The sequence below is a fragment of the Tachypleus tridentatus genome, chromosome 12 (assembly GCF_004210375.1).
Source record: "Tachypleus tridentatus isolate NWPU-2018 chromosome 12, ASM421037v1, whole genome shotgun sequence".
Classification (NCBI taxonomy): Eukaryota; Metazoa; Arthropoda; class Merostomata; order Xiphosura; family Limulidae; genus Tachypleus; species Tachypleus tridentatus.
The window spans coordinates 49,448,060-49,461,234 of NC_134836.1; the positions used below are offsets into that span (position 1 = coordinate 49,448,060).

The 13,175-nt window shown below is 31.7% G+C and overlaps 1 protein-coding gene across 3 annotated transcripts in view; it reads right to left on the bottom strand.

The window, feature by feature from the left end:
• The window catches only part of LOC143233245 (transcription and mRNA export factor ENY2-like), a 28,153-nt gene extending 19,729 nt beyond the window's left edge, over positions 1-8,424 (bottom strand). Inside the window, exons 1-2 of one of the 3 annotated variants that reach the window (XM_076469236.1) lie at positions 8,268-8,393; positions 823-971 (exon numbers count right to left, since the gene is read on the bottom strand). In XM_076469236.1, the coding sequence (XP_076325351.1) occupies positions 823-929 (107 nt within the window). In that variant the 5' untranslated portion in view covers positions 930-971; positions 8,268-8,393. Of the gene's footprint in view, positions 1-822; positions 972-7,923; positions 7,956-8,267 lie in introns of those variants that run through there. The other 2 variants (XM_076469239.1, XM_076469238.1) reach the window with 2 other exon arrangements.
• Between the last annotated feature and the right edge of the window lie 4,751 nt (positions 8,425-13,175).

Genomic DNA, 13,175 nt, shown 5'->3' on the forward strand with positions numbered 1-13,175 from the left:
CCTGTTAAACTCTGCAGTCATGCTAGAAAGCAAACAAGAGAAAATCCTTAATAACTGTGACACTTGAAATTATTTTAACCTGTTCAGTGCCGTAGAGGAGATAACTCGTCCAAGTCGGTCGGTAACATAGTGCCACGGACGAGTTAATTCGTTCTCAATACTGTGTTCTCAATGTGTTTTTAAAGACATGCATTTGACCTACTTACAAATTGTTTCACTTTTGTTCCAAAATGGCGTCATGGAAAAAGTTAAAAAATGAAGAAGCATTAGAGTTGTATTTTGAACTTGGCTCGGAGTTGTCGTAGCAGCCGAAATACTTGGCAGTCAACAGGTAAAAAGCATGTTAAGACTAAATTAATCTATGAATTTTTTTTCCTTTTTTATTAGTTACATTTTTGTTTGCCAGCAAAACCAAGCATGAGGTGCACATATACACAACTTAATTTTATTACTCATCAGGGCTTCTACCAGCCTGCCCTTAAAATGGAATTATTTTAGCCAGAATTGCACTAAATTAATCTACAAGACTTTGGGCATGATAAAATACATCCATCAAAAGGGTTTGAACTTTTGAGTCCAAAACTGGTATCAGATCTCATATTGGTCAAGAGTTGATGGAGCTATGAGCTAAAAGTTTGTGCTTGAGAAACTCAGAGCCATTCTCCGAGGTATAGCTAAATATGAATCTAGATTTATTTTCCAGGTTTTATAGTGGTTATAAAATAACTGTAAAAGCTTGGCCAATTTGAATAGTTCTTCACATCTAGCTTCTGGTGGCCTGTAGAGAAGAAAATCCAGATGTCTTCTGTTTTTCAGTAATACCTGGTATTATCACTCCATCTCTTCTGTATATGCCACTTTTTAGCTGTCCAAAGCATCCCAAGGTCAAAAACTAGCAAGCAGTCAAAACCAAGATTTCTTATTTTCATTCATCTTCATCTTTCTTCAACAGGTCTAGTGCCTACCTAGTCCTACCAACAATTATAATTTTACCATCATTTGATAGAGCAGAACAGTCTTCACAGCCTTTGACTACTTACTTTATTGTTATTTTATGCAAAATTTATAAAGTTTTAGAATACACTCTATAACCTAGTAACCCACGTACAACATCTTATTAGAAAACAGACAGACATGTATTAGTAAAAATAAAAAAGTTATTTAAGACTGGCTACAGAACTTGAAGAAAAAAGAACCACACAAGATTGCAATGGAAATGGGCATATCATGTGATCATTTACACAAAGAAGAAAATCTCTATTTTAATGGCTTACTCACTGCCAAAATAAACAAAACCACAATTAGCTGACCAGACAATGTATCCTCTTCCATCCATACCTTGTTTGGTTCCTTTTTCCAAGTTCATTAGCTAGTCTAACACAGCTGTTTTTTATTTAGCAACAATATTTTTTCTTACACTTGTAAAATATAGTGTTACTGAGCTAACCTTTTGATATTTATTTAGAAGGTTCTTAACGTTCAATAAATAAGAAAACTGTAAAGTAAAAAAGCAAGTATTTTTTATTCATAATATTAAGACTAGCTTGCTTCAAGACTATTCTGAGTTGAACTGACCAAAGTGAATTAAAACACATATCTTTATCAGAAATATTTCATTAAAAATTCTGATTTTTTTTTGTGTACAGCACACTTCTACTGTGCAATAGAAGCTTACTGAATTTTGTAAACATGTATTAGATAAATTTGAAATTGCAGAAGTTATGGTAAAGGGTAACAATGGACTGATTCCAAGCATGTAGAGTTAAAAGAATCAGTTGTTTTCACCAAAAATAAACATTCAACAGTTTTTAAAGTTTTATCAACAAACATAACTATTCACTCTTTCCAATGCTCCATTCTGAAAAAACTTTGTTCCCAAACTTCCATAATTCATGTGCATAACTTCACATTTCTAAATATTAAATTAATTCTTTTATGCTCTAGCTCTTTCACTAAAACTCATTATTCTGTTACTTGTAAACCAAATTTGTTTTCATTTCTCAATCCAACAATCACCCAACTTACTAATGAATCTCTTATAAGGAGCCATATATTAATCATACAATTCTCTAATAAAATTAAGAAAGACAAATAGATGTATAAAAGCTCAAAACATTCCTATATTCAAAGTATATTAAAAATGTAGTAGAAAAATCAACTTATTTCTGTGGACTTTGATAATTACAAAAACAAACTGTTGTCAAACCAGAAATATTACAGCATGAACTAAACACAGAAAATACACAAACATGCAAAAGTCAAACTCTTCAATATACTACTTCTAGCTTTGCTGAAGATATTGAGAGTTACAAGATGCCTGGTATCAACTGGATAATTGGAAAAACACTTTGAAAATTACCCTTAATTAAAGTAAATACAAGACTATTTATTTTCGTCAACAAAATTTGGATCATGAATTTAATATATAGAGAAACTCAATCCATAGTTATGAGAGAAGGACCTCAGTTTATCATTGATAAGTCACTCAAGTCATCAAGTCATTAGTGCTTTGTTGGATATTTATAGATACGTTAATTATGAGCCAAAAGCAAGAATTATCTGTATAAATTACTAGTAATACACCACTTTGGTCTCTTTATCTAAGAACAGATACTGACTTACTAGAAAAAGTTCAGAGGAAGGCTACTAGAATGATTATATATGGAAACAGGTTGAGATATCTGGTTTACCCTTGCAAAAAAAAGGTGTGAGGTGATGTTACTGGAGTTTACAATAAGATAATGGATGGACTTCTTTATGCTATGTTATGAAATTGGACATATGGGTACAAGTTTAAGATCCATAAAACACAGGCTTGTCTGCAGCCAAAACAATGGCAGTAGTTGGGGCCTGTACATTACAAGAGATTAAATTAGAAATGCATAACTTTCTGAAAAATAAATGGTAGGTTTACAGTTTTACTTTTTCTCAAAGTGGGAATGCAGGGACTGCCTTGAAGAACCAAGTAGTCCAATGATCATATTTTATATTACAAATCCAAAACAACATCTGATCCAACTATAGTGTCTGGAAATAAAACAAATTAGCTACTATTTTCTTAAGATGTTTTCCTAATGATACTACCCAGTAAACACTATATTACTTATACTGCAGTTACACAGTAACCAACATAATTAAAAGGTTCATATTAGTTGTGTTTACAAGTAGGAAGGAGTTGCTTTTGTATGAAGGTATTCTATCTTTTTATTATGCCTGTGGATCACTTACACACGTCATCAGTTCCACAGTATGTCTGATCTAATCTTAAACTAATAACTTTTAATAATTCTTGCTTCTCTGATCTTAAACTTGAAGTCTATTCCTGTTAATGCAAAACTTTAAAATTCTACCTCAAATAATTACACAGGCCTGCAATGGTTTTACTGTCTTGAATATTTTACATGTTCTACAGTAGTTTCAGTTGAGAATTTTCACTAAAAAGTCAAATGTACTGTTACATAACTGAATCATTTTGATTGAAATTGAGTCACACTTTGCTATGCTTAAAATGTAAACAACTGCTGGTTACAGATTTCTTTAGATCAATTGCAATGCAAGTCTTATTGAGTGTTAAAGTACCCAAAGAACCACAACACTAATATATAAATGGTTAACTGGTTGCATGAAGTGTCATTGTTGGATAGTATTTGTTTATGTATGCACTTTGTTGGTTTTTTTAATACTCTAGTTGTTGGTATAGCAACAAGAGGTTCTGTTATATTTGTGGTAATTTTTTTGTAAAAAGCAAAGGCAACAGATTATAAAATTCTTCCAAAAATCATAATAAATATATTTTGGAATAAAACTTGAGGATCTAGACAAACTATGGGCTCCACACAGTTTTGCGCCATTTGTGTCAAAGACTTAAGACAATGAACAAAAGGTACTAAAAAGTATTTGCCTTTCAGAATTATAATGGTCTGGAATGAGCTTAGAACCCATGAAGATGACTGCTATTTTTCTTCAGATAACATGCAAAGCTACAAATGCTCAAAAAGGAAATTTCTTATCTGAACCTTCAACCTACCATAAGACTTGTTGCTGATGGAACTGTGCCAACTCCACTGAAGAATCAATAGTTTCATTCAATTCTGAATCTGATGTTAAGAGAAATGATAAGAGGGATTGTTTTCAACCCCAAACATGTGGTGAGCCACAACTATTCACACGAAGTAAACTTAATAACTTGTCGAGAGATATGGGCCTTCCAACCATGATCCAAATTATATAAAGTATTGTCAATAACATGCTTGATAAATTTAAAGTGTTGGTTTGTAATATGAGCTTGAAGTTCATTTTAACACTAACGTAATGACTACTTCCCTGCACATCTGGGTACCATCAGCAAAGACCAAAAGGAGAAATTTCATCAAGACATCAGGAAAAACGGAGAACTATAAGGGATGGTGGAACATCAGCATGATGGCTGATAACTGCTGGTCATTGAAATAAATTTTCCAGGCACAATACATGAAAGAAAGACCATGACATAGTTTTGAGAGTAAAAATATTTAGATTTTGAAAATGAAATCATGATGAATGAGAATACATATTTGTTTGGCATCAATGTTCACCCCTTTTCTTCAGTTTGTTTGTATTTCTATGAACAAACATCATAATAAACAATGTGTGTGTAAATAAATGCATAATAACTTAATCTACATGTTTTTTCTTTTATCAGTTTCTAAAAACATCCTTATGTGACAGAAAAAAAGAAAATTATTTTTAAAATCTGTGTAGTTGAATTATGGACAATCCATTATTCAACCAAAACAACTTTTATGAAGGTTAAATTTGCAGACTTGTTCTATTTTTTCATACACTAGTCCTGAATTTAAATGTACATATAATGTGTTTAACTGCATAGGTTTCCGAGTACACTTCACCATATAGTAACTTAAATTTAAAAGAAGTGGACTCAAAATCCTGTAGATATTATATAAACTTCACCATAATGAAAGACCTCATGATATTTCTTTTGTCAGCTAACCCAAACAATCTACAGTAAAAAATATAAACAATCAAAGAATACATCAGACTTCTATGTTGCAGATTCTCTTTTTACTTTCACCTCTGGTAACCAATCTAACACACACATGCATACATATACACAATATGCTTAAGGCTATTTTTATTTTACAAGTTAAATCATGTTAATACAGTTTTTATATGTTACATGTAAATATTTCAAGGATCCAAGGTATAAATGGTTTATTAAAGATTCTACTAAAAGATAAGGTGGCTATATATTGATGTTTATACTTATTTTACAAACTCACTCCAGTAAAATTTGTTGAATAGTAAGCAACACGGTTGTTTGTCAAAATATTTTCACATTATTTAAGTAATATGTGGAACCTTAAAAAATGCAATAAGAATAAGCTAACTCTAATCATTAAAAAATAAACTTTTTTCCTGTAGTCAGCTGTTCACTTTAGAAATTATAGAAAATAAAGAGAGAAAGGCATAGTTTTACTAGCTGGTATTCTTTGATAATGAACTGTATTTCATTTCTTGGAAGTTCCAGTAAACAAGTCAAATAAAGTAGCAAAACTTGAAATATTTAACAGAAAGACAGAAATTTGAAAAAAGATATAAATATCATAACAATAGTTAACTTCTTTTACTGGCAATTCTTGCAAATCAAATGCCCTGTATATTTACTATGACATTAATAAAAAAACAACAACCCTCAAACAATAAATTCTATTTATCAAGCCAAATACAATTTTACATTTTAGATAAAAATCTCTCATGCTTAGACATGCATAAAATGTACAATGAAATCAAAAGAAATAGTAATTTATTTATTTATAATTATTAATAAATAATTATTTATTCACAATAAAACATCCAACTTGCATGTTTAGACATGTATAAAATGTACAATGAAATCAAAAGAAATGGTAATTTATTTATTTATAATTATTAATAAATAATTATTATTTATTCACAATAAAACATCTAACTCGCATGCAATTTCCCTAATTTCCAAAATATTTACACAATGTTATTTTCAGAAGATTATAAGAAATTTAAAAATTCAGATACTTTTACATGATAGAACAATGTGCATATTTCATATGAATTTTTAAATAGCATCCCTGATTATTCTACTAATAAAAACTTAACTAAACCTTTTTCAGATGTTTCAGTTGATCTACATACTTAGTATAGATTGTGCATTTTAGTTTTTCAATTAAACCTATCAGTATCATGTCCATATGTTGACAACTTGGTTCAAAAACCAAACTGCATAATTGGATTCTTTTTTAAACTACATAAAATAAATTTCTAGTCATTCTTCAAAGTGGGGATGCATCTTTGATGCCAGGAAATATGGTCATTTACCCACGGATTTCAAAAATAACCACTGATATATCAGCTGAAATACTGTTTTATATTTAATGATTCTTTATAAAAAAACTTATTTTAACAAAATGGTAACCAATCTGGCAAATAATACCTTTTTTTTAACCATTTATGTCTATTCAAAACATGACTAATCACACTAAGAGCATGTTATTGGCAAGGCATTTATAAGCAAGAAATCAGTAGCAGGAACACAATGTAATCGATATTTACATGGTGTTACTTTGTTACAAGTTATTTCCTTTTTCTTAAGTATTTGCAATAATTTTTTTCAGTGTTTACGAGTCCCACACTTAAGGATATAAACATCACAAAAGTTTATTGTACATTTCAATGCCATACCAGTTCTGTTTTAAAACTGTACCACAGAACACATTATGTAATCCATTTCCAAAACATGTGAACCAAAACAATACTTTTTGAAAATACTAGATTCAAAACATTTCTCAAATAAGTAATTCTGTAGTTTAATCACCAATATCTAACACTACTTTTTTAGAAGTAAATTAAATTTCTGTTACAAAAAGTATATCTAACTTTCTAATAAACCAAACAATTATTTTATTGGTTTTATTTGAAATTCATAAACACTATTTGACTACGTAATATAAGGTTAGAATGTAGCTGTAGTCTTTATATTTAACATACTGAAGAGATAAAGTAGTCAGACAAGAATTCTATATATGTAGAAGTTACAAACTAGTAAAACAGTTGGTCTTATAATTTGGTTTCCTCTGTTTTTTTAGTGAACTAGCCATAATGGCTTTCGAGTAAATTCTTGCTTATTCTTATGCTCTAAAACGTGAATACTTTCTAGTCTTAACTCATTAAAGAAAATTTAAATCTATATATACTTAAGAAATAAAAACTTTTATCTGTAAGTTAGTGGCAAATAACAAGGATTAATCAACTGTTTTTAGAAAACTTGGTGGTAAACTCCCATGAACACTGGCATGATTTTACTTCTAGATTACAACAAATATATTATGCACAAAATAAGATTCTATCTGACATTTTGTGTACAAAATTCATTCTGATCATCATATTTGACTCTGTAATTAAGAAATTAAAAACATTTTCAATAGTCATTAACAGACTTCTAAGTGAAAGTAAAAAGTATTGAACATGTGTTCAGAATTAAATTGACTCAAAATCCACTTTCAGTTAACTGAAACTTTCCTTTTTTCTAACTTATGCTAACACTGCAAATAAAACACAATTCAGAGACAACAAATTTGTAAATTATATTACAAATAAAAGAACGTATAACTATACCAAATTACCATGCAGTAGCAGTGGAAAATTTTAATATCACAAGACACAAGGAAGTACAAAGACAGAACATATGAAAGTAGTTTTGTTCAGAAAACCTTTTTTGTGAGATTGATCGATTGTAAAATAAAAAGTGACACTTGGGCTATTTTAGCCTTATGTAAGGGAAACCTTTTTGTAGAACTGTAGAAGTTCATGTACAATGTCTATACCCATGTTAATCACAGACTTGTAAACATAACAATCGATTCGGTAATACTTAAAATATTAATTAGGTACCAGGTTCCAACTTCCATATGTTCCAGGTGAAGTAAGTTTCAACTATTTTAGTGCGAGCTTCAGTTTTAACCTTAGTCAAGCCTTGGTACTGAGCTAGGTACGACTTTTAACATCTATATTCCAAGCCTACCATTAAAACGGAAATGTCAATTTGTAATAACTATACAGAAGAAAAAAATAAAAAAAGAACACCATTCAGATACTTGGGGTATAACAGAATAACCACAAGTCACACTCTAAGACAATGATAACTTTCAAATGAAAAAGAATTGAATGCTAGTGCATTATATTTAGAAACCTGACATTAATAAGTTCAAAGCAAAGGTTTATTTCAAAATTCTTACTCCGACATCGTCTTCGACACAAGCTTTGAAATCACAAGTCAATCACGTTGAACAATTAAGAGAAGAAAAATAATAAGAACAAACAAACCAGCCACTTAGCAACACCTTTTACCGCTAGGGTACACTCAAACACACAAAAATGATGTTGAATTAGTTGTTATTTAAGTTTATTATGACAAAATAAAATAAAAGCTCTAAACTAACTTAATTAGCAGTGGTGAAATTTTACCGGTACTTGTACTGGAACATATTTGAGCTTTTTGTTGTTGTTTATGTGTACAAATACTTTTTTATATTTTTCAAAAACAAGTCCACTTCACTAAATAGTATTTTTTACTTTTTGTTTGAGAATTTTATCTCTGATAAATAGTAACAACAAAAGTATTGCGAATTAAGCTTGCATATTCATAGATTCAAGAATAATGCGAAAGTAAATACAGGTTTTCGTTTCAAAACTTTAATAAAATGTTTACGTTAAGTTTAACGATACATTGATTTGGAGACAAAGAGACGATGTTTCATAATTTGTTCAATACATATACTTTTTTCATGCATTATTATAACACATACTTTTAAGCATTTCAGACGCACTTTGAGCTCGGCTTGAAAATGGGCCTGGCATGGCCTAGCGCGTTAAGGCGTGCGCTTCGTAATCTGAGGGTCGCGGGTTCGCGCCCGAGTCGCGCCAAACATGCTCGCTCTCCCAGCCGTGGGGGCGTTATAATGTTACGGTCAATTCCACTATTCGTTGGTAAAAAAGTAGCCCAAGAGTTGGCGGTGGGTGGTGATGACTAGCTGCCTTCCCTCTAGTCTTACACTGCCAAATTAGGGACGGCTAGCACAGATAGCCCTCGAGTAGCTTTGTGCGAAATTCCAAAACAAACAAACAAACAAACAAAACGGCTTGAAAATAAAAACTGATAAAATGGTATTTTAAATATTAACTGTTCTTAGAATGTATTTTAGTTATTAAATACTCTTAGAATCTAAGTCCAAGAAAAAAAATATTGCTTTGAAGACACACCAACAGTACTTAACATTAACAAAATTACGTTTTAGGACAACATAAAACCTACTGGTTCATCTCTGTTGTTCCATACTCTAAATTAAAAATAACTTTTAAAAAGATTTAAAGTAATCCCTTACCATTTATATACTTATCAAGCTTGTTCTTAACCTTATTCAAACTTATTGCCTCCACAACCTCTGGGGGCAACTCATTCCAGAGACCAACCACCCTGTTAGAAAAATAAAACTGTCTTAGATGAAGATGACTTCTACACTGCAGAAATTCATACTTGTGTCGCCCCAGCCCCACTATTCTCACTGTTAAATTTGAAAGAGATGATCATCAATGTTATCAATTCCCTTACTAATATTAAACACCTCAATTAGATCCTCTCTGGATCTTTTCTCAAGAGAAAATAGTATAAGAGATTTCAGCCTCTCATTATATGACAACTCCTCCATTTCAGGCATCATACAAGTAACAATTCTCTGAATCCTCTCCACAAAATCGATCTCTTCACTGATGTAAGGAACTCAAGATTGAACACAAGATTTCAAATGTAGCCTGATTGGTAGCTTGTACAATGTACTTATAACGTCTTCAGACTTGTATTAAATATTTCTAAAGATACAACCTAAAACGCCCCCTGCCAATACAGAGATAAGTCTACGGATTTACAACGCTAAGATCACGCGTTCGATACCGCTCGGTGGGCTCAGCAGATAGCCTTATGTGACTTTGCTATAAGTAAAAACACACACACACACAATCTAAAATCATATTTGTCCTACCACTAGCAACAGCACACTGCTTTAGAGGTTAATCAACTATTAAACCAAGATCCCTTTCTTTCATGACACTGTTAAGGTCATTTTTATTGAAAATATACTTATAATTTAAAATATGATAACCGCCATGTATTATCTTTCCTTTTTTATAATTAAAAACCACCTGCCATTTACTTGCCCAACTCATTGTATGATTTAAAACCTTTTGTAAAGCAGCGGCACCCACTTCTCAGGTAGCAACACCCAAGACGTTAATATCATCTGCAAATTTAAGTAATTCATTGACTATTTCTTCATCTATGTCAATTGCGTAAATCAAAGCATTAAAGGAACTAATACTGTGCGTTGAGGTATACCACTTGTAAGATTAGTCCAGTTTTATTGTACTTCATTTGTAACGATCCTCTGCTTTCTTTCATCCAGTTTGCTAAGCATGCTAACTTATCTCCCACATCTAGTTAGTCAATTTATTTTACATACCTTTTATGTAATACCTTGTCAAATGCTTTCAGAATATCCGGATACATGAAATCAGCACCGTTACCTTCATCTACATAAGCGGCGATTTTCTCAAAGAATGTGAGAAAAATTGGTAAGACGAGATTATCATTTAGTGAAATCATGTTGACCATCAAATAAAATTCTAAACTTTGCAATGCCATTTAACAAAACAGAAATTTAACAGAACACAAAAGCAAGAGTTACCTGGAAAACTATAGAGTTAAATAAAAGTTTTTGGAAAGTAAATGTATTGTTTCGGTTATATAAAACGTAATGCGTTCAATTTTTAAAACAAAAGATAGAAAGAGTCTAGCTATACAGTGAAAACACAAAAATTTACTTGATATTCTTTTCAGTTGCCCAATTCGCGAACCCTGAAAAATAACTCAGTTATGCAAAAATACTGAGTTTGCACAGTATTAGTATCGGTGTTAAAATAACGTACCAAATTATCGTGAATTACAAACATTTAAAATGAAGATACATTTTAGACTACAAAAAATATGAATAGTCAATACATAAAAGAGACTTAATATTTCCTCTCGAGGTAAATTTCTATAAGTGGTGAGGGGTCCTCCAAAGAAGATTTTGAACTTTAAGTTTACCTCCTCTAAAATCTAAACATCCACCCGTGTATTTACTATGTGAGAGTAGAGGATCCTAGCGGTTGAGGGGGTCCAACAGTAACATACCAATTTGGTCTTGAATTCCTGTAGACGGGAAGCCACTCCTTTAACCAGGTTCAATCGGCTGGCCCACTTGGGTTTAGGTCATCCGAGTACATCGTTGGACATTCTCAACAGGTGTTATGTACATTGTGTCTGATGATAGTGTTTGGATATAATGCTCACAAAACCCTGACGTTGCTGCAGTGTTCTTGTTTGGCATTGCAATGCGCTCCCTCGCAGGGTTCCATGATGGGTGGGGATGATGTGCACTGAAATGTTCTTACTTTATTATAGATACACCGATTCATGAAGAAAAATAAATACATAAAATTATGAAAATAAAAAAACGATAATTGATAAACGACTGCGAATAGATGACTCTGCTCAACAATAATCAGAGTCAGTTTCTATACCCAGATCTCTCATTTTGCTTTCATTATTTAAAAATTCTTCGGACATATGTCTTCCTTTTCATTCAAACGGGATTATCGGAGCTTGCTTTCCATGCTATCCTAAATTTCTCAAGGAAAGTTATTGTTTAGTGAGATTTGAAGAGCATTCCCGAGTCTGCAATCCTCGCTGTTTTTTACAGCCAGGCGTTTCTGCAGTCCGCCGAATTTCCACTCGCAAAGACATAATTATGCTGCATACTAACGTTCTGATTTTGATATTTACATCACCACTCTAAGATATTATGTCGTAGTTCTTTAACATGTTCTCATTGTGGTGGCAAAGACCACATTGCCTATGAGTGCAAACTGGAACCTCACTGTGTTAACTGTAATGATTCACACCTCTCTTACTCTCATTCTTGCTCTAAGTGGGTGGAGGTAAAATAGGCGCAATGTTTGAAGACTGTGAACTATATCTTCTACCCAGTGGCTCGGAAGTTATTGTCCCCAACTCCATCTCAGACGTCTGCTGATACACTCCATTCCACTGCTACAGTGGTAGTACAAACAGATTTCTTTGTGCCTCAAATAGAATTGTTATCAAAGCATTTGACAAGTCTGTTGTTGCTCTACATAGTTAAAATAGTTAATGAGTCCATACTTATTCCCATGTCTGTCCCCACCAGTCCTTCCAGTGGTTCTTTAGATCCACGTCCTTTGGCTTCAAGTTCGGGTATTTCCTCAGGTCTATTTTCTTCTTGGTTGGTTGGTTGACGTTTATTAGCGCAAAGCAATTTGGCTATCTTTCCCCAAACAACCGGTAAAAAAGTAAAAATAAAAGTAAAATTATTAAAATATGTAAAAAGGAATTATGATAAAACACAACAAATTCCAATTTTCAAATGAAAACCTTAAATAGAGTTACAAAAGCCAATGGAACTTAAATATTTAAAACACAACTGAGATGGACAGTGTCACTATAGACAATGATATGTTCCAACGTCAAATATAAACCCGTGGTAAATATATGTCTAAAATGGTGTGGTCGCTTACCTATGAGTGTGTAGTGAAGGATTTATTTTGTGTTTGAATTTGATTATCATTTTTATTGAGCCTTCAGTTTGATGTATTATGTCACGAGTTCAGAATTTTGTTTTATCACCATCTTTTTGTAATATCTACTTCCTCACATAAGCAACAAATGTGTTACAGAACAAATCAATATTTGTTTGTGTGCTTTATAATGTTATCAAGATTTCAACTTTTATTATCTTAAGGAACATGAAATTGCTTTTGAAATTATTGGTAAACCTTTGAGAAAATTTGGAAAAATTTCTTATGAAATAAAAACTTCCAATCAGAATAAGCTGTCATAATTAAGACAAAAAGACATTATTGATCAGTATATTTTATATTCACTGGTTACTAAAATATTTCAATAAAACTGCTGAACCTATTATTTTATAAAACAATTTTTTACCAAAATGTGAATGTTAGTATGAGTATTTTATACTGTTACACCATCACTGTTGCAGCACTAAGGATATATC